The following is a 25,830-nucleotide window of genomic DNA, read 5'->3' as shown; positions in this document are numbered from 1 at the left end:
CACAAATTAGAAGCTAACCATTTCTGAAGCAAAATTTAATTTGTTTTGTGGGGAGCATTTTTGAACACCAGTACTGCATTTGGTTCAGTATGCACATTGTAGTTGTTAATTGACTCTTGTAGTGAAATTAAGAGAACCAACCATTGCTTTTTCCTCAGCAGGTGGAGAAAGGTGCTGGGGGTAACAAACTTTGCACTGGCTTTTCATGTATGCAAGTCAAGATTATTTGCTTGAGTGACCACCTCATTGCATCTTAACAAGAAACCACATACTGTATCTGTTTCTAAAGTCATTATAACAAAATCATTGTTGTAGAAGAGGAGGGGGCTAGGGCAGGAAATTGGCATCCTTATGGTAAACCAAAAACATTTCACTGAGCACAACTCAAAGTGGGCTACATGAACAATCATGTAAAGAGCTTCGAGCATATACCAAACAACTTCCTCTTTCTCAGTGACCCCAGATGGAAAGAATGATTCAATTTCATTGATTTAGATACTTATAAAACCTATCTCCTAGCTATCTAAGCAAACAGTCTTTAAAAACTCATTTCCTTCTCTTTTTCCGATTTCCTGTTACACCATCTCTGTGATACAGGACAAATCTATATTTCAGTTTACCTTTAGTTTAGTTTATACCTCTGTGATGCTAATTCATATGCTAGTTCATATGCGTTCTCAACTACTTCATCCTTGACTGCTGGCCATGTTGGCTAGGCCTGATGGGAACTGACTCCACTGTTACAGAAAGGCAAAGGTAAAGGACCCCTGGTTAAGTCCAGTCAAAAGCAACTATGAGGTACGGTGCTCATCTCGCTTCAGGTCGAGGGAGCCAGCGTTTGTCCACAGACAGCTTTCCGGGTCATGACTAAACCGCTTCTGGCGCAACAGCATACCGTGATGGAAGCCAGAGCACACAGAAATGCCGTTTACCTTCCCATTTTAGCGGTACCTATTTATCTACAGTACTTGCACTGGTATGCTTTTGAACTGCTAGGTTGGCAGAAGCTGGGACAGAAGCTCACTCCATTGTACGGATTCGAACTGCTGACCTTCTGATCAGCAAGCCCAAGAGGCTCAATGGATTAGACCACAGCACCACCCGCTTCCTGTACCTTCTACTGTTACAGCAGAATAATCTCAAGAGGTGTCCAGAGCATTGACTAGTCCTGTTGTGTTGGATCAGTTTCAGTTAGTAAGGCTCAAGGATGCAAGCAAAGTAAATGTGAGGGCGACCACTTGTGCTCTAGAGAGCCTTGCCCTTCTTGGCTGATAAAAACTAGCAGGGAGGGGACAGTTGCCTGGACCACGGAGGTGATGACTGTCTCCTTGTGAAAGGGGGTGGTCTATCTCTGCCTGCTTAAAGGAGACAGTGGTAAGACCACCCTTAAGAAGCCATGACGAGATTTGGAAAATTTAAATAATTACTGACCAGTGCCAATCTTCCCTTTTTGATCAAGCTATTTGAGCAGATGGCCAGCCCAGATCCAGGCACTCTTGTACCTAGTAAATCCATTCCAATTAAGGTTTACTTGATGGGGGGGAGCTACCCATGGGGGAGCTACCCATTGAGCGGCTGCGGCTCTGCTTTGCGGTGGTTCAGGTCTTACTTCCCCAGGATGAAAATTATATGTAAAGGAAAGCCAGCTAATTTATTTTGTGTTCCACACCCCGCCATCAGGATATTTTATGCAATTCTATGTGTGCAAGGTCCGTCTGCCACGTTATGACGTTTAGGATTCATTCCAGAGAGAGGTATGGAATCTGCCTCGGTCCAGCTTCCGCTGCGCTCTCGATACGCTCCTATACTGTTTTCATTCCCCGCTCCCCGAACCCGCATGCACGGAATGCACGTGTCGTGTGCCGACCCAAGAATTTCACTTCGCCTATCTGACGAAGCGGATTCTAGCCCTCGAAATAAACGTGCCAGGCCTCTTTAAAATGCAACCCTTTTGGGGCGAGGCACAAAATGTTTCACGGCGCACAGCGCCCTCGTCGCCATTTGCAGCAGCAAGAGCTGCTCAGGCGCCTCCAGGAAAACTCTGCTCCGGCACCCCGCGTGGACCTTCTCTCCCCGGCCCTTCGCGGTCCCGCCTTCCCCGCCGGCCCCGCCTCCGAGCAGGCGGGCCCGTCGCGGGTCGGCGTCACTCTCCTGCGCTGCTTCCCTGGCTCTGCATGCGCCCAAGCCTCCGCTGAAGGAATCCTATTTGCGTCCGCTGGTCACCAGCATGGTGCGGCTCAGCCGAGCCCTCCTGAGGGAGGTTAGTGCGCCGCCAAAGCAGCTCTTTCCCCTCAGCCTTATGGGGCGCCGGTTCCGCTGGGCGGGGGCGGCTTAGGAGGGGCCCCGTGCACCTCTGAATATTTGGCTGCAGGGACGTGGGTCCAGTGACAAAAACTTCCCTTATCCCGATAATTAATCCTCAGTACAAAGGAAGGAAGCTCTTCAGCCCTTCTTGGATTAAATTCTTGGTGGTTATTATTATTATTATTATTAAACTTTACATAATGGCAAATTAAAAAATCTACAGTCCTGCATCCATCTTGCATATCTTTGCACCAAATTGTCATAGACAGTTTCCTTTCAGACTTCACTGTTTGCAGGTTCTTCTTTCTTTGTGCATGTCTTAGGATGGGACTATTCAGATGGGTTCTGCCTTAATTATCAGTGACACCAAGGACAGGAAGCAGGTTTAGACACCATCCCTCTATTTCAGGGATCTGGAACTTTTCGCCCTCCAGATCTTGCTGAACTACAATTCCCATCAGCCCTAGCATGCATGGCCAATGGCGTGCTTTCGAACTGCTAGGTTGGCAGGAGTTGGGACCAAGCAATGGGAGTTCGAACCGCCGACCTTCTGATCAGCAAGCCCAAGAGGCTCAGTGGTTTAGACCACAGTGCCACCTGCGTCCCTGCACCTGCTGTACTTGTTCTTATATAACCTCATAGTTGTCATTTATCACTATGGGGAAAGTAAAGTACTGCATTTTGAGATGAGAACAAAGACAATGGGTGCACTAGGTCTCATTCATAGTAGCCTCACAGCGGGTTGCATCCCCTACTTTTCATAATGATTAACAAATTGCTAGTAAATATGAAATGGCAGTGTTTTAATACTTTTTTTTTCTTGCAGTATGGCAGGTTTATGGATGACCTTAGGATCTATGTGAAAGGAGGAACTGGCGGAATGGGCCATCCTCGATTAGGTGGGGAAGGTGGGAAAGGCGGTGACGTCTGGTTGGTAGCTCAAAAGAAAATGACATTGAAGAGACTTAAAGATCGATATCCAGGCAAACGGTTTGTAGCAGGAACAGGAGCCAACAGTAGGTGAGCATGTTTCATGGATTGAGAATGTGTGTGATCCAGCTTACAGCAGTCTTGTAATATATATATATATATTTGCTCCCCACAAGTCTTGCTACACTGAAAGGTGCTAAGGGAGAAGATTGTGAAGTGAATGTGCCTCAAGGAATATCTGTCACAACGGATCATGGGAAAGTGATTGGTAAGGATGTTTTAGTTTGTCATCTTTTGTTACTGTAAAGGATCAGAAAACATATCAACTGTGCACCTGGCATAGCTGTCAAGTTCTGCCTTTTTTAAAGGGAAATTCCCTTATGCTGAATAGGCTTCCTCGCGAGAAAAGGGAAAACTTGACAGCTATGGCACTTGGCAAGAATTTAGTACCATAAGCCTTCCCCTCCAATTCACCCAGAATATATTGAAGACTGTACCTCAGATGTATTATTTTTCTGAGAGAGCAAATCATGGCTTAGATCGCAGTTCTAGCCTTGTCTACTTGGAAGAAAATATCATTGAATTTAAATTGGTTTACTCCCAGGTAGTTGGGAATAAGCTGCAATTGAGTTTAATTGGACTTACTTCTGAAGAGGCATGGTTAGGATTGCACTGTCAGTTGCTGTTTACTTTCTACCGAGTCTGTGCAACAGCACAAACTTAGAATTTGGCTCGCATTTCAATAAACATTTGGCTGGCATGTGCAGGTGGTGAAGGCATAGATGCACTGGCAGACATCCAGGAACAGTTAATTGATAATTCTCAGAAGCAGTTTAATAGATTTTGATTAAGGTGGTATATTTGCCTTGATTTATGTGTGTTCACTTACAGAACCCTGTATTTCTTTTGGAAGTAAAAAGTGAAGGCAGCGTAGCCATGTTGATCATTTAAAAAAGTCGACAGCTGGGTGAGACCTTTTTCAGGACTCACCACGAAGTCTCAAAAACATTTCCCACATTTTGTGACCATTTAACCACTGTGTCCAGTGGTGCTCAGTCTCAGATGAGTGCTAAAATGTAAATGGCAAGTTGAAAGAAATGTCTGTGTCATTGGAAACAAATAGAACATTTGCAAAAAGCCATTATTTCCAAGAACTTCTGTATCTTTATTTTTAGGTGAACTTGACAGAGCAAAAGACAGGTTGTTGGTGGCACGAGGAGGTGTTGGTGGATGCTTGGCGACAAATTTCTTGCCCTCCAAAGGTCAAAGGCTCATGATTCACCTTGATCTCAAACTTATAGCAGATGTTGGCTTGGTTGGGTAAGTCTTTGATCCTGAAAATTGCACTCTGGAGTCATGTTCATATTTATATATTGAAGTAAATGCCCTTGTACTAGAAATATCCATGTCTGTACTACATCCACATTAAGGCATATTCAAGTTTAGGGAATGTTATTCATACAGTCAGTTATCCTTCCTCCAGATTATCCTATTGTAACTTTATTGTCATAAGGCATCAGTGCTGTTTTTCTAGAAAAAGAAGTACGAGAACTCACCATAAACAGCTCCCCCCTTCTCTTATAATGGCAATGGCACCCACCAGAGAGGTGCCGGAACTGAGTTCCTGTGAGTTCCCCCTGGGAATAAAATCCCTGCAATGCATGATGTAATTACAGTGGTGCCTCGCTTAACGAATGCCCTGTAAGACGAATTTTTTGCTAGACGAATGGATTTTGCGATCGGAGGTTGCCTCGTAAGACGACGAAGTTTTCTATGGCTGCCGCTTCGTCTTGCGAAGCGTGGCCATAGAAAAATGAACCTCCGACTGCAAAGTCTACCGTGTAGCGAGAAGTTGCCAGGGCTTTTTGCCGCCTGCCTTCCCCTTGGCTTGGGGAAGGCAGGCGGCAAAACGCTCCACACCACTGCACTTTGGCTCCACCCCCTGGAGCCGAAGCGCGGCGGTGCAGGGGCTTTTCGCTTTCACACTGCGCTGCTTCGGCTCCAGAGGACGGAGCTAAAGTGCGGCAGGGTGAAAGCCCCCGCACAGCCGCGGGCTTTTTGCCCTCTGCCTTCCCCTTGGCTTGGGGAAGGCAGGCAGCGAAAAGCCCCCGCACCGCCGTAGTTCGGCTCTGTCAGGCGGGGGGAGGGAGAAGCGAAGGACCGATCCGATCCTCCGCTTCTCCCTCCGCCCGCCCAACAGAGCCAAATGCCTCAAGCCCCGTAGGATCCCCTTCTTCCCGCTGCTGCCAAGTGAGTCTCCGAGCTGAAGTATGGTGTGGCAGGGGTTTTCGCCATTTGCCTCCCCCTGGGGGGGAAGGCAAACGGCGAAAAGCCCCCGCTGCGGACTGGCTTGGTGGTGGCAGGAAGAAGGGGAGGAATTCTTCCCCTTCTTCCCGCCACCGCCAAGCCAGTCCCGGAGCTGAATTGCGACGTGGCGGGGGCTTTTCACCGTTTGCCTCCCCCTTAGCTCGGGGAAGGCAAACGGCAAAAAGCCCCCCCCCCGCGCCGCAATTCGGCTCCGTCCCCCCAGGCGCTTCAGCTCGGGGAAGCAGGCAGAGAGATGGCAACAGCCCGGGAAGCTGCAGGCTGTTGCCGTCTCCCTGCCTGCTTCTCCGAGGCGTAGCGCTTCGGGGGACAGAGCCGAAGATCGGGGGGCACTGTTTGCCGGGGTTGACAAGCCCCGCAAGCAGCGCCCGCCGATCTTCATGTAACAGACGGGGCGGGGGAAAGGCGGAGGAACGATCCTCCGCTTTCCCCCCACCCCCGCCTGTCACACAACACAGATCCGAAGATCGGTGGGCGCTGTTTGCCGGGGTTGACAAGCCCCGCAAGCAGCGCCCGCCGATCTTCATGTGACAGACGGGGCGGGGGAAAGGCGGAGGAACGATCCTCCGCTTTCCCCCCACCCCCGCCTGTCACACAACACAGATCCGAAGATCGGTGGGCGCTGTTTGCCGGGGTTGACAAGCCCCGCAAGCAGCGCCCGCCGATCTTCATGTGACAGACGGGGCGGGGGAAAGGCGGAGGAACGATCCTCCGCTTTCTCCCCACCCCCGCCTGTCACACAACACAGATCCGAAGATCGGTGGGCGCTGTTTGCCGGGGTTGACAAGCCCCGGCAAGCAGTGCCCGCCGATCTTCGTGTGACAGGCGGTGGGGAAGGCAGGCAGGCAAGAGAGCAAGCGCCTGCCTGCCTGCCTTCCCTGCCGCCAGTCCCCCGGAGCCCATAGGAATGCATTGATTAAGTTTCAATGCATTCCTATGGGAAACCGGGACTCGCTAGACGAAAAATTCGTTACACGAATTGACCCGTGGAACGAATTAATTTCGTCTAGCGAGGCACCACTGTACAGTTGCAGGTCTTGCCTGACTTCTTTCTGGTTTAATGTGTGAAGTTGAACTTTTATTCAGGCTTTGCCCAACAGCAAATGGAAGCTGTATAAGAAACTGGGGGGTGTTCAAAACAGTGTCACATAAATACTATTGCCTTTGTGATATCTGTCTAACTCTCCCACCCACTCTACTTCAAATTTCAGGGTGGTTTGTTTCCCTGCCCCCTTGTTCTAGGTGAGGTAAAGAAAGAATAATTTCTAGGGAGTCATGGAAACACCTGTGGTTTATTTTACTCAGTTGTTGAGTGAGTCTCTGAAAGCTTGTTCTTTTGATCTCAGTCTGAGTTGTGTGTGTGTTTTTTTTAAATATTTCAGTATGTACATAAGTGCTTTATCATTAGATCACAGACATGGAAAAAGATTTGAGGAACATTAGGCTGAGATACACTGAAAGTCAGACAGCATCCCTGTATACATTTCAAAGGGAGTACAGCTACTTCTGATCTAATAAAATCGTTCCTGAAGAAGTATGATAACTTTTGAAATGACTCTTGAGGGCATTGCCATTACTCCAATAGTATCTTGAAAGAGCACCCTCCCCCTATCTCATTAGTCCAATGTAAGGTATCAAAGTATTTATTCTATTACTGGTTTTTGTCCTTTTCTGGTTATAATCATTAAGAATGTGAAAACGGAGCAAATGTTTTTTCATAAATGCATATTTGCAAAATGGTGCTTAAAAGCTTAAACAGTTGCACAATGTGGAGTGTACTTCTTTTGAGACTTACCGTACTTAAAAATAAAAAGGAACCAGATTATTGGAAGGTGGGGGGAAGAATAGCAAAGCAGGGGGGTTTTTTTGCTCCCCCCCCCAAATAACAATCCTGTCAACTCAGTCTTCCCTGTAATATAAGGTGGTTTCTTTCCATTGTGAGTATACAGCATTTAGTTCTGTTAGGGACTTATAGGAACATTGGCTAAATACATATTTGGGGCACAGTTTGATTGACTTTAAGGGGGGAAATTAGCATTGAAAGGCAGCTTTTGTCCTTGGTGCTTTTTCTAGTATGTATGGAATCTATTCCACCCTCAGAGTAGCCCACTTCTAAGACGTTTCCTCTTCATTTTAAACAAAATTCACTTGAGTAAAATGCATTTTAAAAATTGGAAGTGGTTTTATTCTTCTGTCAACTACATACTGATAAGAACATTAAATAGAAATTCTTTCATTTTCCCCCCACCCAGATTTCCAAATGCAGGAAAATCCTCTTTGCTAACAAAGATTTCTCATGCTACACCTCAGATAGCAGATTATGCCTGTAAGTAATTAATTGTCCATGTATCAGTGTTTGCACCCTGATCTTAAATGTCTCTAGATCAAAGCTTGTAACAGAAACACTTTGACTCTAAGGGCCATCTTCCCCCTATCTCTGACAACAGTCTCTTGCAATGCGCTGGGACAGGCATGTGTATGTTTGTGAGACAGATCTTGAGTATGGGGAGAGGCTGTCTGTAGATGAACTACCCCTCCTGAATGAGAGCTCAGTCTTTCAACTACCAAGTTTTCAGGATATAATTGCGGAAAACTATGATACTGTCTTCAAGTGTTTTCCAGTATTTAATAAGAATTTCTCTTCAGTCAGTTTTCTATGTAACTTCTGATGTGAGCAACTTTAAATGTTTGGGAAGGACTTCTGCTATCACTGCCTGTCTAGTATTCAAGAGATTGCTTCTGAGAAAGCAAGAGTGTTCCATCTTTTGACTGAGAGTAAACAAGTGTGTTGGGCATACAAGGCAGAGGTAAAACTCCAAAGTACATCACAAAACAGGGCTCACTTTTCCTTACTTTCCACAGTTACGACGATAAAACCTGAACTTGGAACAGTCAAGTATGCTGATTTTAAACAGGTTGGTTTCCAAAAGTAAGATCTGCATTAAAGGTGTGATTGTGGAGAAATCGTTTTTTGGTTACGTTATGAGACCCCAATTTTCTTAACTTATAAACCCACACCTATACTTCCATGAGAGCAGGCTGTTAACTTGTTTTCTAAGAAACGGTGGTAGCCTGAGATGGGTCTGACATCCATGCTCCTTCAGTTTCAATATATTTCCTTCAGATGGCTTTGTCTGTCTTAAGCAATATCTGTGTCCAGATAAACAACCCTTTCAACATTGAGAGAGGCTGGACACCAAGTGTGACCCATTAGACCACTCTCAGCTTTACAATACTGTACTAAATACTGTAACATGTGGCATTACCTAAAATAATGCTCCATGTGGCATTATTTATTGCTGTTCAGCAGCTGAGAGTGATCTATCTACTGTAGAGTACCAGTACTAAACATAGGCCTGTTAAAATATTTTTTAAAATTGCCTGTGTTTGTTCAGAAAGATTATTTTTTTCCAAATATGAGGTCCGTTATCCATGCTACTAAGTTTTGATGAAGAATTGAGGACCATGTTCATACATGAGTTTTCCAAACTTTTGATTGCACACAACCTAATTTTGACTTTGATGTGTAGAACTCTAGCTGGCACATGAGAGCAATCAAAGACATAAGATGAAAGCATTTTATCAAGAGGTGTTTGATGACATCAGTGCAACAACGGAGTTCACAGATGCGAAATGAGTAAAAGTGCTTTTTCTCCTTCCTGGAACCAGGGTGTAGAGGGCTTGTCTGACGATGCTTTAATCTTTCTCTAAATAAAGTGTATTACATGGATAAAAATTGTAGCATTACTGCTAAAGATTATATTTGCCCCCTGTACTTTAAAAGAACTTCAAAATAACATTAAGCATCTGTACAAGACTCAAATTGCTTGGAGGGTTTGTTTGTTTTTTACAATCAAGCAGTGTATAAATTTTATGAAACGAATATATAAACAAGCATTGTAGTTTTTAGCAGCCTTTTTTTACCATAGCAGGCATAAAATTAGAATTGATGGGAAACAATTTTGATCCTTATCCCCCACCACCCAAAATGTAATATATGTCAAGTTTTGTCTTGCAAATTACTTGATAATTGCTTGATTCTTCAAAGTGCGGAACACCCTTCACTTCTCAGAATATGCGAAAATATTCCCTTGACTTCTTAGATAGCTTAGAAGATCAAGCCTGGTGTTTATTGGTAATAAGCACCCAAATGAGCATGCTGTGTTCATACAAGTAACGGTTCAAGCCCGAAGCATAGTTTGGAGGGTTACTAATGAATTGCATGCTTGCATGTTCCCTCTTCAATTGGTAAACTATGCAGTAGTGGCCTGTGCGGAGCTGTCCCCCAGTTCTGGCATCACTGCAACTTACCTGGATGAGACTTGTGGGTGGCGTTGGAGGCAGAGCTGCAGTGAAGTCAGCTTACCTGTTCCAGCCCTTTCCAAGTAAGCTGCAGAGATTGCAGGGTCAGGATGATGGCTGTGCACCACCACATGGGCTACTGCTGAAATTATGGCTAGAGTTTCCCCTCACAACCAGAATCAGAAAATATGTGTAGAAGTGGCAAACTATGGGTGGTGCTAAACAGGAGAAGGAAACGCTGCACACAAGAGAAGAGAAGGAACATGCAAGCCATGCCTCATTCACAGCCTTCCAAAACACATATTTCAGTGTGGAGGAGAAGCTTACTTTTAAATCAGATAATTCTAATGGAAACTTAGTGTTAAGGTTGGAGAAAACATTTTCAAAGGGGAAAATTTTGATCCTGCAGCAAGAATACAAACTCACTTGCTGTGGTCACGTTAGTCTGTTTTTTTCTGGGCGGGGTCAATAATTAATTGACTTGCAATTACAGTGGTGCCTTGACTTACGAATTTAATCTGTTCCGAAGACACCTTCGTAAGTCGAAAAATTCGTAAGTCGAAAAACGCCATTGGAAACTCGATTTCCCATAGGAATGCGTTGAAAATGGAAAAATTCGTAAGTCGAAAAATCCCTGCCTAAAACCGCCACGGTTTTTTCCGGATGTTGAGACATTCGTAAGCGTGTGGCCATTACCCCCATTCGGAAGTTGAAAAATTCGGTTGTCGAGTCGTTCGTAAGTCGAGGTACCACTGTACTAGTTTCTGCAAAACTGTGGGTTACATTTATGTGACTGATTAAAACTTGTATCCGGCTCATGACTGCAATACTTCATTTTGTTCTGCCCACCCCACCCCCAAAATAAAGGTTAGTTGAAGACTTATGAAGGGGGGAGTTCTGCTCCATAATGTAGTTTGGTTCTAGATATATGAGGGAGTCTTCATATAGTTTTTTCATTGTTTTAGCCAGATAACATGCCACTTTCAGTCTCTTCTAGTAGTTAAGGCTTCTTGCCTAATTCAAGCCATTGGTCTCTAATGGAGATGCTGTAACCATTTTTTAAAAATTGATGCGACCCAAATGATGATGGGATCTTTTGCGAAAGTCTAATCTTTCTTTCCCTCCTAGATCACAGTTGCTGATCTTCCAGGACTGATTGAAGGTGCACATGAAAATAAAGGAAGAGGACACAAGTTTCTGAAACATGTGGAAAGAACCAAACAGCTCCTCTTTGTTGTAAGGACATGCTGTAGCTTAGCTTTTTATTTGACATCTTTAAAGTCTGCTTTTAATTTAGGCTTTGTTTTGCCGAAGAAGAAACCTGGGGGTGCCTGTTCATTACATTATGCCATAGCTTTGCTAATATTATAAATGAAAATTTAACATGTAACATGGATAACTGCATAGCTCAGTTGGTAAGTGTATGGTGCTGACATCACCAAGGTTGCAGGTTCGGTTCCCATAAGGGACAGCTGCATACTCCTGCATTGCAGGGGGTTGGACTAGATGATCCTCAGGGTCCGTTCCAACTCTGTAATTCTATGAGAATACCTATGAGCAATCCATTTTGATGAAGAACCGCCAGATGCAGCTGTTGGGAACCAGTTCAGATTTGTCATGATTATATATTTCTACTGAAATAAATTGCTAGCCAATGTGACCTGATCTTCACCAGGTCTTCAGATGACTCGGAAAGAGCAAGCAATTGTAGGAAGCTTTGTTATACCAAGTCAGAGCATTGATACAGGGTTTCACACATGAGTCTTCCCCTGCCTTACCTGGAGATGTTGGGGATTGACCTTGGGACCTTCTTCATGCAAATCATGTGCTTTACCACTGTGGTATATTCTTTACCCTTTGTAGTAAATTCATCACATAGCTAGTAAATGGAAATGGGGATATTTGGGGTGTGGTTGGGGAAACCTCAGGCCTATGGGTAGTTTGTGGGGACACACACACACACACATTAGTCCATGACCTTCCATCACATGATAATCAGGTGTTGGACTGGAATGCCTTTCCAGTTCGGGACTTTTTGAATTTGGCACCCTCTTCTGTTGCCTTGCTTAGCAAAGAAAAAGCTGCCAAATTTGGAAAGTGCCAAATTCAAGCTGCAAAGGAACAAAGGAAGACTCTGCACTCCCACTGCTTCCTTTGCAGTTTTGGCAAGTAAATTTTAGCAACATCAGGAAACTGATTCAGTTTTGGATCCCCACCCCTGATCTTGAATAAGCCAAAAGCAACATCAGGCTTGCTATGGAATGCATATATAGTGACAGTAATTTATGTTGGCTTCTGTCTGTCTCGACAGACAGTGGAGTGTGCCTGTGGGGGATGAAGTCAAACTTCTGTGTTAGCAGCACCGAAGCGACCTCCCTGGGCAGTGTGTATGGAGGTCCTGGGGTGTCACAAGACCCCACCTCTTTCAGCCTTGCTGGTGTGGTCCAAAGGAAAACACAGCAATATGTTTGGCACCAGCTTGACTGCGGGAGTTGCCAGAAGGAAGCATACAAGATGCCACCTAAATGTCTTAGGGACTCCACTCCTGATTTGTGTAGGGTTTATTCCTTAGCCTCCTCTTCTCTCGAAGAAATCTCGCAAGGCAGCGGAGGAGAAACAGTAATAGAACACATAAAACTAAGCAAACAGATTGTTTCTGTGAATTGGAAACTGTTAATATATAGCAGAAAGGATGCTATTGGGGGGGGGTTGTGTATAACAGCCACCTCACTGCCATCACTCCCATGCTGCTTGTCATCTTCATGGTCTCTTGGAAAGTGAAGGATAATAATGTGAGAAAGCATTTTTTTAAAAAAATATGTCGATCTTTCAGGTTGATGTAGCTGGGTTTCAGCTTTCTCCTACAAACCCATTCAGAACAGCCTTTGAAACTGTAATACTACTTGCAAAGGTAAGTGTACTGATTCTTTTATATACAGGCATGATTTGTGCATATTACAACATGCATGTTCTGACATGAGAGACCTAATTAAGATTTGATTTGAAATATTTATTTGAATGGCACACCTATTAAAGCTACAAGCTACAAACAAATACAACATAAATAATATAGAATAATTAACAAATAATCAGTGAAACAATTACAACCTATAAAGCTCTGTTAACAAAACAACTAAAAAAATCAGCTAAGCATCTAAATCAAAGCAAGTTATATGATTAATAACTCACTGCAGCATTTATAATCTAGAAAACAATATTAACAACATCAACAAAATAGCAGTCAAAAAAAAAAGCACGGTTAAGTTCATACACACACTCCACACACCCATGACTCATACTTTTTTTACTCTATTCAGCTCATTAAAACTATGTGTTCACATAATGCCCATGGCAACAACTCCCTTCTGAAGGTTCCTCAGTGGCCCCCGCCCTATGGAACGCCCTCTCCCATTAGATGTCAAAGAGATAAACAACTATCTGACGTTTAGAAGACATCTGAAGGCAGCCCTGTTTAGGGAAGTTTTTAATTACTGATGTTTTAATGTATTTTTAATCTTTGTTGGAGGCCGTCCAGAGTGGCTGGGGAAACCCAGCCAGATGGGTGGGGTATAAATAACATATTATTATTATTATTCCTCGGGCTGGGGGTAGGGCATCACAGATGAAACCAACTACCCCCTGATGGCAAGCAGAGTCTTTCTCCCCTCACAGTTCTTCCTCTGGAAACAGCTCCATTAGGAAGCCATCTAGGACAGGAGGGAGAAGCCAGTCACGTGATGCAGTCACGTCTTCTATTTAAATTGTGGTTGTGTGTTATTATTGTGTACACATGGTAGACGGTAGTAATCAGTAATGTGTGAAAGTTTAAATGTACCTTCATTGCTCCCCTTGATTTTGCCTCTGGGCCTGCTCACCCCTGTCATGTGGTCTTGAAAGGCTGTTTAAAAGGGAATGTGGCCCTGCTTTAGTTTGCATATGTATTGTGTAGTAATTAAGAGTTAAATGAAATGGCTTGTATAAAGCCAAATACTTTCAATGGCAATATTTTACAAATGGAAACTGGACTTATGTCGCAGGAGCTGGAACTATATAAAGAAGAACTTCGAACTAAATCTGCACTTCTGGCTGTTAATAAAATGGATTTGCCCAATGCGCGAGAAAAATTAAATGAGTTTATGGAACAGCTGCGGAATCCTCAAGGTGAGATACTTACTGTGCAGCTCCTTTTTTAAGATAACATATTCACATATCTTTGGTATGTAGCAAGTAGTGAGTTTTCATTACTGCAAAAGAAGAAACATTTTTCAGTATACTGGTTGTATTTTAAAGTAAAATACACTATAACCAAGCTATCTTGTCTTTCATACTAGCCTAGAACTGTAATGATGCTAAAATGCTAGTGTCATAGAATTGTAGAGTTGAAAGGAACTGTGAGAGTCAATCTAGTCTGGCCCCCTGCAATGCAGGAATATTTCACCCAATGTGGGGCTTGAACCCATAACCCTGAGGTTAAGAGACTCATGCTCTACCAACTGAGCTATCCAGCAGATAAGAGCCTTAGAAGAAGAATGGAATGCAAGCCAGGCATCTTTTCTGTCAGTAAATGCAGTTAGGAAGTCTGGGCCAACAGCCACATCTGTTGTCCTCTCCTAACATCTTGGCACAGTCCAAAAACCAAGTACCCTGACTTCCTTGGATTGGAATATCTTCAAACAACTCTGCTACTGCTATTACATCATGCATGTATTTAACTGATACCCATCCATAGCAAATTTTATACTGCCTTTATACTATGTATAGTAACTCTAATTATATATATATTTCAGATTATATGCACACTCTTCCAAAAAATATGATTCCAGAAGTCACTGTCAACTTCAAAGAGATCATCCCTATATCTGCACACTCTGGTGAAGGAATTGAAGAACTGATCATGTGCTTAAGAAAAGTACTAGATGAAGAATCTGAGAAGAAGATTGAAGATTATCAGAACCAGCAGCTTCGTGCACTGAGGAGCTCAGAAATATAGCAGTTTCTTAACACACACAAACTATTATATGATATTAAGACATGAATCTTTGCAGGCCTCTGAACACAACTGAGTTTGTGGCAAGTCACACTCTTTCAGGTCAACCATTTCAAAAAGAAAAGAGTATGTTATTTTCCAGTTTCTGTAAAATACAGAAAAGTGTATCATGATCTTTTACAACAAGTCTTCAAGTTGCACAAACCTCTTAATTGTAGAATATATTTCAAAAAATGTAAATAAACATGTAATTTTATATAAAGATGTAATAAGGTATTATTTTTGTTATCGTTTACTAGAGATTTCAAGAGTGGCATCCTTGAATCAATGGAAGAGAAGAACGTATAAAACTACATGTGTTCGCTTTCCTGAAATATTTTGGGCAGAAATATTTAAAATCACTAATAAAGTGATTTATCAGTAGCAGTGATAAATTGAAGCATGGCAGTGACATAGTCTCTATCCTGGATGCCCCAAATATGAGCAGAGGAAAAGGGAAGAGACAAAAGAGTTAGACAACATTGGCAAAAGGGGGGTCTGGAAATTAACATAGTGGCTGGCAAAGAATGCCTTCTGGTGGATCAGACATGTAAATGGTGAATGTCACTTCTACAGCCATAGATAATCCAAGATAAACAAAACTAAAATTTTGCACTACGGAATTATACATTCTTGATCAGAATAAATTATATCTGCCTAAATTAAACTGAACTCGCCTCTTTTGAGCAGGGACACTAAAAATGGTTGATTAGAGATGGCTGCAACTGAATTGGAAAGGAAGCAAAGGCCACTGATTCTTTCCACATAATCAGATCAGCTTTGGGATGGCTTCCTAATAGGGTCCTGAATAATCTGCTGCAATGATGCCCCAGGAATAAATAGCACTGGTCCTGGTTTCCCCCCAGCTTCCTTGCACAGTTCCTCACCTAATATGGCTGCTACCATCCTTCACATTAAAAATAAACAGATCACAGGAAAATGAGGCTTTTAAAGCAACAACAATGAAACCATGTTTGGAATGCTGTAGTGTATAATATATATGAAAGCTAGCAGCTGGGTTCCAAAGGATTACATCAAGTGAAATTCTACTTGTGTGGGTGTAAGATTGTATTGTAGGGTGGGAATTATTGTTAGTACACTAATAAATTTATTGCTTATACTGGGTTGCCCCAGCCACTCTGGGTTGCTTCCAACATATCCTCTCTCTTCTCTCTCCCCACCCATTAAATTGTATCAGAAACATTCTGGTGGGCATAATAACGCCACATCCCCTTGGAATGTGCTTAGCTGGTTATCTCGTGCTTTGGAATTTGGCTGCTATTTTGCTGCTTCAGATTTTAGTTTCCAGGTTAGACTCACAGGTGGATACTGATAGCCAGGTCTTATAAGCTGCCTTCTCAAAATGCTGTAGCTGAGACTTTTTAAGGAAACAGTTTTGAGATCAGGCATCCATTATTATGCTTTAGGGGAAAGTTGGACATGCAGTTCTTAACATAGCTGCCAAGTTATCCCTATTTTACAGGGATTTTCCCTTATGCTGAATAGGCTTCCTCGCGAGAAAAGCGAAAACTTGGCAGCTATGGTTCTTAAAAAGAGAGGCAGAGAATACAGGTGAAACTAGGAAAATTAGAATATTGTCGAAATATGCATTTACTTCAGTAATGCAACTTATTATTTTTTATTCTCCTTTTAATTTTTACAAATGCTTTCGTTTGGAAATTCCACAGTAATAAAACAAATAGTTACAATAATACAAAAATAAACATCGTTATTACATTTCATTAATTACATTCCGTTTATAATTGGACCGCCTAATGACAAATAATTACAATTACAACAAGAGGAAACTGATAACCAAGAAGCCTCTGAAGAGATACAGTGTCCTATTCCAGCATCAGTTCCTTTCCAGTAACGCGTGATGGAGCTGGAGAAAACAACTTGAAATACAATCAGAAAGAGGAAGCACCCGGAACAATAGAGTAGGAAGAGTGATCCCTGGGAATTGTAGTCTTTAGAGAGGAAGGTGAAACGAAGAGCATTGCAGGCCGAGACTACAATCCCAGAAGCCTTTGGGCACACCTGGAAAAGGCAGCCGCTTCCTGAAAAGCCGATACTGGGAATCCTTAGCGTCAACAAGAGGGGGAAGAGAAACTGGATGCTTGAAAATTAAGTCCCTCGAGCGTGGGAAGGGGGTGAGTACGATGGAGACAGGCTCTCCTTCTGCATTTATTTATATGTGAGCCATTGCTTCTTCCAGAGGTGCTGGTTTTCATTTGAATAATACGTCACTACGGACCAGTAAGGTGTAATTTCCATTGAAATAGATGGGATTTACTTCGGAGTAGATGTATTTTAACAGCACAGTCCTATGCATATCTGCTCAGAAGGAAGTCTCAGTGAGTTCAATGGGGCTTACCTCCAGATAAGTATTAGAATACACCCTAAAGATCGACGGCATCAAGATATAAACACCTGGCGTGAAATATTGCCTTTAAAAATAAATGTATGAATTGGTTCTTCTCTGATACTCTGGTTTGGGGTGAACACTCGAACATGGGGCGATCAATAGGAGATTCCGGGCAGCGCAAAGGAAGTGGTTCTTCAAACAACCCATAGTTATTTTGTGGGATCTGCTGCAGCCTGTTTGATATGGTGATGGCTTCTATCTCAGATTGTTTTAAAGGGGGATCAGAAATATTCATGGAAGAAAAAATTACCAGTGGCTGCTATTCATGGTGGCTACATGCAGCCCTCAGGTTTTTGAGTCTGTATGCCTCACCAATTGCTGGGAATCACAAAAGGGGAGAGTTCTCGTGTCCTGCTTGTGCTTAGTGTTTGATCACTGTGGACACTCAATTGAACAGACCTTTGTTCTGATCCAGGTGGTCTTACTTTTTCTTCTTACTTATTTCAAATGGTTTGATACTTATTATGCCCTGAGTCACAGTTTAGCCCACACGCTGGGGCTTGCTTGTGAGTTGTTCCATCTCTTTAGTCATCATTAGTAACACAAGAAAAGTGACTGTCTTTTTATAGTTTCTGTAGAGTGTTTTTGAAGGTTTCAAAACAGTGATTACAATTGGCTTCTCACCTTCCTTGAGTGTGATAACCCATAATTGAAGGTGACAGTTCAGATGCTGGCCACAGTAAAACAAGTATAAACAGCACGTTATGTTCAAATACACTTATCACAAGTGTTGACCCAGTTATTGGCACGTTCATGCTGCACATAAATGAATGAATGCTCATCATTTGTGGTTCAAATTGATCTTGCATCCTTTTAATTATGAACTATGGTGATTAAGGGACACGGGTGGTGCAGTGGGGTGCGACAGGGTGAGCTCCCGTTGCTGGGTCCCAGCTCCTGCCAACCTAGCAGTTCGAAAGCACGTCAAAAGTGCAAGTAAATAAATAGGTACCGCTACAGCGGGAAGATAAACAGCATTTCCGTGTGCTGCTCTGGTTCGCCAGAAGCGGCTTTGTCATGCTGGCCACATGACCTGAAAGCTGTACGCCGGCTCCCTCGGCCAGTAAAGCGAGATGAGCGCCGCAACCCCAGAGTCAGTCATGACTGGACCTAATAGTCGGGGGTCCCTTTACCTTTATGGTGATTAAACCCAAGCTCAGCTTGTAAATCCTTCCCCAGCTTTGAAGGGATGGGAAAAAACTTCACCTGTTGCATTTCTTCTTGTGTAACTGTTAGAGATGCATGAACCTTGCCAGATAAAGATTGGCAACTGTACTATGTTTTTACAAGTTGATATTAAGCATTGCCTTTTCATCTTTAAGGTTAGATCTCACATGCAGAGGGTAGCAGGCTGTACCATATCCACATTGAAGTGCATGTCTGCAGTGCATATATGCAACAGTCCACGCAGTCAGGAATGCTGAAGAAATATGGTTTCTGATCACCTGGAGTGTTGCCTACATGTGTATGAGAAGCACAGCGTAGATGTGAATTTGACCACCTTGGGTATAGTCTGCAGCCTCCCTTTGTACATAAATGACTTGCACATGCAGAAGATCCGAACCAGGCTTGTATCTCATTAAAAAGTATTACTCATCTATACAAGACTTTTGGGTGCAGTGTACTGCAATACTGTCATGTGCCCTTAGGATAGGTATTGAGGAGCAAAGGTGGAAAAATAGCAATTAATAGTTCAAACAATTTTTTCTCTTTTGACAACTCATAGGAAGAAATGTAACACTATCTTAGTTTGGGGAGAGTTGAGTATGAAGATGTGTTTATGGAACTCCTTCCTACAGGCTTAGCACTTTGGGAAGTTCTTCCTTCCGTGAGGTCACCTATTACTGAATATTCCCCTATGTAAAAAACTGGTATAGTATTGTGCAATAAGGGGAGCTTTGGATCTTGGGAAGCTGGCTCCATCTACGTTACGCTGAAGAATTCATCTTGGCTCCTGTTCCTTCTGTCCAATCTCTATAGGAGTGATTCACTCCTGTTTTAATTGTAATGATAATGAAGGGTTTTGAAGTGCTTTATGAAATGGAAGACTAGTTTGTTGTATCTGTTGTAGTTGTATTTTCTCCAGAATTAATTTGTTGTTTCCCCCCCTAGAACTATTAGAATTGTTCTACTACTTGCAAGAGTTCTGCTGTTATTCTGGATTTGGTTAAATCTCTTGGTAAGTTTGTTCTTCTAAGCCAGGCATCCCCAAACTACAGCCCTCCAGATGTTTGGCCTACAACTCCCATGATCCCTAGCTAACAGGACCAGTGGTCAGGGATGATGGGAATTGTAGTCCAAAACATCTGGAGGGTCGAAGTTTGGGGATGCCTGTTCTAATCCTTTAGAACAGGGGTTCCCAAACTGGTCTATTTTTTTGAAAAACTTTTTATTTGATTTTTCCAATACAAAATAAAATAAAATTAAAATCCAACTACAGTACATATCCATTTACTGTAGAGAGATTTCTCTGAATCTCAGGATTTCCCCCCACCCCTTCCCTGGAGCCCTGATTTAAATATTTAAAACTGCATCTTCTTCCAAACTCTAACTTTTATATCAATCCATATTGTTCATGGGAATGGTTACACCACAAGTTAAATCTGGTTGAGTTTCAGTCATGTGGTCTGTGGCAGTCTGTGGATTTCTGACTGAAGATGGGAGATGACATATCAATCACCTTAAATATTTGTGGTGATTTTTATTTGTACAGTATTGCTTATTTTATGTTGTATGCATTGTATTGTATTTTTATTACAAGTTGAATTCTGTGGACTGCAATAAAATACACAATATAAAAAAGAAGAAGCAGATACAAATACAATTAAAAATCAAACAACATCTAGCACAGACATCCCCAAACTTTGGCCCTCCAGATGTTTTGGACTACAATTCCCATCATCCCTGACCGCTGGTCTTCTTAGCTAGAGATCATGGGAGTTGTAGGCCAAAACATCTGGAGGGCCGCAGTTTGGGGATGCCTGATCTAGCACAATGGCTACACCAGGCAGGAAAATAATTGTCGCCCACCAATACCCTCAGCAAATTTCAAATGGTCCACGAGCGGAAAATGTTTGGGAAATGCTGCTTTAGAAAAGAGCTTCTCCCAACATGCAATTGAAGGCATATTAAGACATTAATCTCTGATCATACATAATAAGTGCTGGTGTATATAAAGACTTATTCTCAGCTTAGATCTTTATCAACCTAATTTGATCCTTATCAGTATGCAAAACTCCATATTACGGTTGCAGGGTCCCTCCCCTCTTCACACACATTATTAAATAAGCATGAAACCTAGCTATAACCTAACCATAGCTAAATAGTTTGGTGAAAACCTAGGGGAATGACAGACAAGGTACACTGGATTCCCTTTGCTATACCAGCTATGCCTGCTGTTTCTTATTTACCTCAAAGTAGCTTCTGGTTCCGATAAAAGTATTATTTAATAAGAGTGGCCCATTGGAGCAGAGCCTCCTGCACAACCCAAGCTCCAATGTGCATTCTTCAGATTTCAGTTTAATTTATATTTCAAGACTGTCAGTCATTTCTCCCTTATCATGGTGAAAAAATGGGTCAATCAGAATATTTCTTTACTATTTATTTATCTCATACAATTTATAGACTCATTGATTATGATTCTTTTTAAAACTATCACAGCGGTTTACGAACAGAATAAAACAATAAAATTATTGCAAAAGCAGCTATTCAGATAATAAATCTTGATGACTTAGGAAAGGGTTTTTTTTCCCCCAGGAGGCATTTTTGTTGGCTAAGATGGGTTGCCGTGATGTCCATGCCGCGACAGTCCTCGCCTTCCTTTCTGGTACAGCTGCCTTATCTGGACTTATTGCCGCGGCACTGCTGCCTAACTGGAGACAGATGCGACTCTTCACCTATAACAAGAATGAAAAGAATGTCACCGTGTACACTGGGCTCTGGATTAAGTGTGTTCGTTTTGATGGCAGCAAAGACTGTGTCATCTACGACACTGAGTGGTACACAGCAGTTGACCAGCTGGATTTACGCGTCCTCCAGTTTGCTCTCCCCATAAGCATGTTAACCACTGTCTTGGCTCTGTTTCTCTGTTTGATTGGCATGTGCAATACCGCCTTCATAACCACTGTGCCCAACATCAAGCAGGCCAGATGTCTCATAAACAGTGCGGGCTGCCATCTTGTGGCCGGCCTCTTCTTCCTTCTTGCATGTGTCATTTGCCTGACGCCATCGATCTGGGTCATCTTTCATAACCAAGAACTGAACAAGAAATACGAACCAGTTTTTTCCTTTGACATCTCCGTGTTTATTGCCATTGCCAGTGCAGGAGGCTTGTTGTTTACAGCCATCCTCTTATTCCTTTGGTATTGTGCATGCAAAACGCTTCCTTCCCCTTTCTGGCAGCCTCTGTATCCTCATGCGCCCAGTGTGCATAGTTATACCTCCCAACCTTATTCTGCACGGTCACGCCACTCTGCCATTGAAATTGACATTCCTGTTGTTACACACACTTCCTAAATGATAAGCTGGAGAAGCCAAACACCTGCTCGTTCTCTCCTTCGCCAAGGCACTGCAGCCGAAGTGTTTCCCCATTCCCTCGAAGACATCTAAAAATGTTTTACAAGGCTAGGTGGGAAAAAAATTGCTATTGTAACTTGATAGCTTTTCCAATTTCTCTATCTAGGAATACTGCAGAGATAGGAATGTAGTTAGGTAAGTGAGCCATAATATTATAGAATTCTACTTGTTTTGGTATTGCAGCTGTTCACAAGTTTCTAGTTCTCATTAAAATTTGTGGTGTGTGAATTCATAGGTAAATTAAAGACTGGGACCTTTTTGCTTTGTATATTTTGAACTACGGTAGTTTCTTCCATGAATTGTACTACTGAAAAAACATGCCTGCTGGTGTTTGTAACCCAGTAGAACTTTCGTTTTTAAGTACTTATTGTCAGTCCAAATTTTTACCTCATTCAAAAATGACTGGGCTTTAACAATGTTTACCGATAGCCATTTTGTTTTGGTTTTTTGCTTATTTAGAAACATTTGTTTTGTTTAATTATTAAAAGAATCACTTTTAAATAAAAAGAAATATGTATATAAGCAGCATTATTCACTATAATAAAAACTGAAAGCAAAAAGTGAACATCAACAATATTTGTGACTTTCCAGAAATTTACACCTAATCTAAAACAACCAGATTTTAATAATGCCATTCAAAGATAGCCATTTTGTACTTTCTGAAAATGATAAACTTAGGGATTTTGATGATTCATTGTAATAATTTCCCCCATTGCAATAGCATAGCCTGCATTTGCTTTTAGGTTTAGGTGATATTTTTTAAAGGCTACATCTTTCTCTTTTTAAACATAAGAGGTGACCAGAATCCATTTACAATTAAATTTTACGCAGTACAATACTGATAATTCAAATAGTCTCGGAATTATCTAAAGTTCACCATTACTAGAAATCTATATTAATAGGTCTCCTCTGCACTAGACATTTAAAGCAGGATCGAGGTCTCCCAACAACTCTCAACACCTTTAACAAACTACAGTTCCCTTCAGGAGGAAGCCATGACTCTTTAAACTGGAGTGATACCGCTTTAAATAGGGCCATAGAATGCTGTTTTATTTTCATATATAGTTATATTGGGCTTTCTGGGTTATTTATTTATAACAAGGATTTTTGGATGACCAAAATTCCTGTTGCTGTAACTTTTTAAAAAATCTGAATTATTTTAAACACCTTATAAGTTTGAATGAAATCTGCTGCACTGTATTCATTGTCTGCTTAGCAATGTCCTTTGAGCTTTAGACTTTGTTACTGAACTAGGATTATTTTTTTGGTTTGCTGTACTGTATTGAAAATGGGCCCCTGAATGCCAGTTTCAGAGTTAATTGTAGCGCTAGTGATTTCACAGTATTTTTATATAAATAATTTTGAAGATGAGATTATTGTTAGAGGCAGTGTTTGACTTGACTTTTTTTAAAGGACATCTGGTGCTGTAGCTTTTCATGTAGGTCAGACTTCTACATCTCTGACCTTGGTCTTTCCCCCTATCCATTAGGAATCAGGTATTTGGCCTGTATTCAGGTAATTTTTTCCCATTTGCTGGTATTTATGCTTTTTGAATAATGAAAAAATACTAGCAGGTTTGAGCTATCAAGGTTTGTTTTAAGTATTCAGAATTATGGAGCATGTAGTTTGATCTATTTTTTTAAAAAAAAATCCACAAATGGTTCTGAACATACTCTGGAATCCACGCCTTTACTCATTTGTTTTAGATGAAGGAAAACCTGGTTTTCTTAGTTTGTTAGGGCTATATATTCTTAAATAGTTAGGCAAGTGTAAAAATATGATCAAAACAAAGCACTTATCAACATTCCATTTATAGAGAGAATTTTTCACCTTTCGAACTGGGTGCCTGCAAAAAATCTCTTTTTCTTTAAGCAGCAGAAGCTTAAGCTGAAGAAAACTCAGGATCTCGTTTTACAATTTGCATTCCTCAAAACCCACTTTCTGCGGTGTGTTCCATATTGATGCTTACTGTGATTAAAATTTTAGGTAGATCAATCCCAAGTCACAGGAGAGTTTTTGTTTTGATTCAAAGATTCACTGAAACATGTCTACTTTGAAGTCTATGGGGATTAGGAACAGCAGTGTCCTATTGATTTGTTTACAGGTAGAAATTGAAAGCTTTGATAAGTGCTTTGCAGTTGCACTATGTAAAAATTCACCATGTGTGGTGAATTCAGTTTGCTTCAAACATTCACCGCTCATGTGATTGATGAATTCCCAAAGTATGAGGCAGGCCTTAACTTTTATGTACAGTTGTTGACAGAGGTATAATATCAATGATGCTAGAAAATGAAATATTTGCTTTCCCTTTTCCTTTCCTTTTCAGAGGTTATATATCCACTTGCTTGTTTTGTTGAAGATCCTGTGATTCTTTCATAGGCATTTTGAAACTTATAAATGTGCTGTGCAGCTTTCGTTGTCTTCCCTTCCTTCCAATGTACCAGTTCTTGATTTAACACTGATTTGTGTCCAATGATGTGCAAGTGGAAGGCAGCTTGAAGAACCAAACTTCCTTCCACTGAAGTCCCCTTGACTCTTAAAAAGCCTCTCCAGATGATCAGCATGGGTTGTGCCACCCAGAACGGCAAATTACCTAAAAGCAGACACAGGAATCTTGCTCCAGTAGAGCTCCACTGAGTGAAAGATTTCTCTGTCTGATTTCATATGATTCCTGCTTTCTGCTGCAGTTCTGTGAGATGCAGCCAAAATCAACACCTTATGCTATATCTAAAGTTTCAATCAGCAAAAGAGGGGTGGCAGCCTCCACTCTGCATGAATGATGCTGAGAGCTTCAAATGATAGTACTACATGGTTCAGTCATAATTCTATATGTGGTCCTTTTGTTTTAAAGCCATCTGCTACAGAAACTTAGTCTAGATGTTTGTATTTTCAAACTGGTAACTTTTTTTTAGTTTTGTGTTGTGTGCTTGCCTTAACGTTTTCTTTTTGACTGGTACTATTTATTGGTGCCACGAGCCAAATGTATTAGCTGTTGTCCATTATCCTTTAAAGACAAGGTTACCCAAAAATGCATACCTATTAAAAATTATGATCCTGCTTCTGTATGCAAAAGCCAGTGGGTTTTATTTTAATTGTTGTAAGCTGTCTCTTAAACTTTGATCTTGTTTAGCTTGTACCAAGAGAAAAATGTGAATTTCAATATTTGTTACAGAAAACAAATTTTCCATCTCTGTTCTTGTGTTCTGCATGAATATTTATCCATTTCTTCAGGGTTGCCTAATATAGAATTATCCTTTTGGCATTTAGTTATGTTTGCTTATGGTTTACATTTTTTTTGTAAAAGAAAGTATGTATTTTTAATTATAAATGGTATTGTGCAACTGTGGCTTATTTCTATAGCTAGTTTTGAATATTGATCAGTTCAGAGAGCATAAAAGCTCAGGGCTCTCTAGTACAATGAACTGCTTGATTGCCCTCTAAGCAAACTTCAGTACCTAACTGTACACATTTACTGGGAAGTAAGCCTAAATAAGATGAATGGGACACATCCAGTTAATTCAGCAGATCTAAGATTTTACTACAAAGGAACATATTTACAGTGAGGACAAACATTATAAATGAGGTGGCAGTATTCTGAACCCACACCTGCAGTCTTGAAGAGGGATCCCAGGAACTGAAATGTGTAGTCCAGCATGTTTGTTGAGATGTCTCCTTCCATTACTATGAGGGTAAAAATGGGTGGGAATAGAAGGAAATTGTGGGAAATAATGTGTCTATGGCCGGGGCGGGGGGGGGGGATGTTTGATCTCAGATCTCTAAAGTTCACATAAGAACAGGACTATCTCTGCACACAAAGCATGTCCTACTCATTGGTCACTGGTGTCCAAATAATATACAGTAAGCCCGCAACTTACCATATGTGGCAATTACATTCAGGGAATCGTGCCAAAAGCCAAAACACTGTATAGACCAGGCACCC

The 25,830-nt window shown here is 41.7% G+C and overlaps 2 protein-coding genes across 3 annotated transcripts; both read left to right on the top strand.

The window, feature by feature from the left end:
- Positions 1 to 2,155: 2,155 nt before the first annotated feature.
- On the top strand, positions 2,156 to 15,110 carry GTPBP10 (GTP binding protein 10). The gene is made up of 10 exons (XM_035129985.3): positions 2,156 to 2,260; positions 3,131 to 3,324; positions 3,411 to 3,502; positions 4,410 to 4,554; positions 7,812 to 7,885; positions 8,422 to 8,474; positions 10,990 to 11,097; positions 12,695 to 12,772; positions 13,899 to 14,022; positions 14,649 to 15,110. The coding sequence occupies exons 1-10, from the start codon at positions 2,228 to 2,230 to the stop codon at positions 14,849 to 14,851; spliced, it is 1,104 nt and encodes a 367-aa protein (XP_034985876.1). The 5' UTR covers positions 2,156 to 2,227; the 3' UTR covers positions 14,852 to 15,110.
- Positions 15,111 to 16,902: 1,792 nt separating this feature from the next.
- On the top strand, positions 16,903 to 23,885 carry CLDN12 (claudin 12). Of its 2 annotated transcripts, none has more exons than XM_088654147.1 (3): positions 16,903 to 17,040; positions 19,428 to 19,494; positions 21,075 to 23,885. In XM_088654147.1, the coding sequence occupies exon 3, from the start codon at positions 21,093 to 21,095 to the stop codon at positions 21,828 to 21,830; it is 738 nt and encodes a 245-aa protein (XP_088510273.1). In that variant the 5' UTR covers positions 16,903 to 17,040; positions 19,428 to 19,494; positions 21,075 to 21,092; the 3' UTR covers positions 21,831 to 23,885. The 2 variants fall into 2 exon arrangements, with proteins under 2 accessions (XP_088510273.1, XP_088510272.1); XM_088654146.1 differs by having other exon boundaries at positions 21,072 to 23,885.
- Positions 23,886 to 25,830: the final 1,945 nt, after the last annotated feature.

This window comes from Zootoca vivipara, chromosome 11 (genome assembly GCF_965207765.1).
Source record: "Zootoca vivipara chromosome 11, rZooViv2.hap1.1, whole genome shotgun sequence".
Lineage (NCBI taxonomy): Eukaryota > Metazoa > Chordata > Lepidosauria > Squamata > Lacertidae > Zootoca > Zootoca vivipara.
Note: the sequence above shows the minus strand (reverse complement) of the source record. Positions and strands in the feature narration are given on the sequence as shown.

Coding starts and splice junctions, on each gene's coding strand:
- GTPBP10 (XM_035129985.3), top strand. CDS start 2,228: ATGGTGCGGCTCAGCCGAGCCCTCCTGAGGGAG. Junction 3,325..3,410: donor GGAACAGGAGCCAACAGTAG/GTGAGCATGTTT, acceptor GCTCCCCACAAG/TCTTGCTACACTGAAAGGTG. Junction 12,773..13,898: donor CTGTAATACTACTTGCAAAG/GTAAGTGTACTG, acceptor CTTATGTCGCAG/GAGCTGGAACTATATAAAGA.
- CLDN12 (XM_088654147.1), top strand. CDS start 21,093: ATGGGTTGCCGTGATGTCCATGCCGCGACAGTCCTCGCCTTCCTTTCT.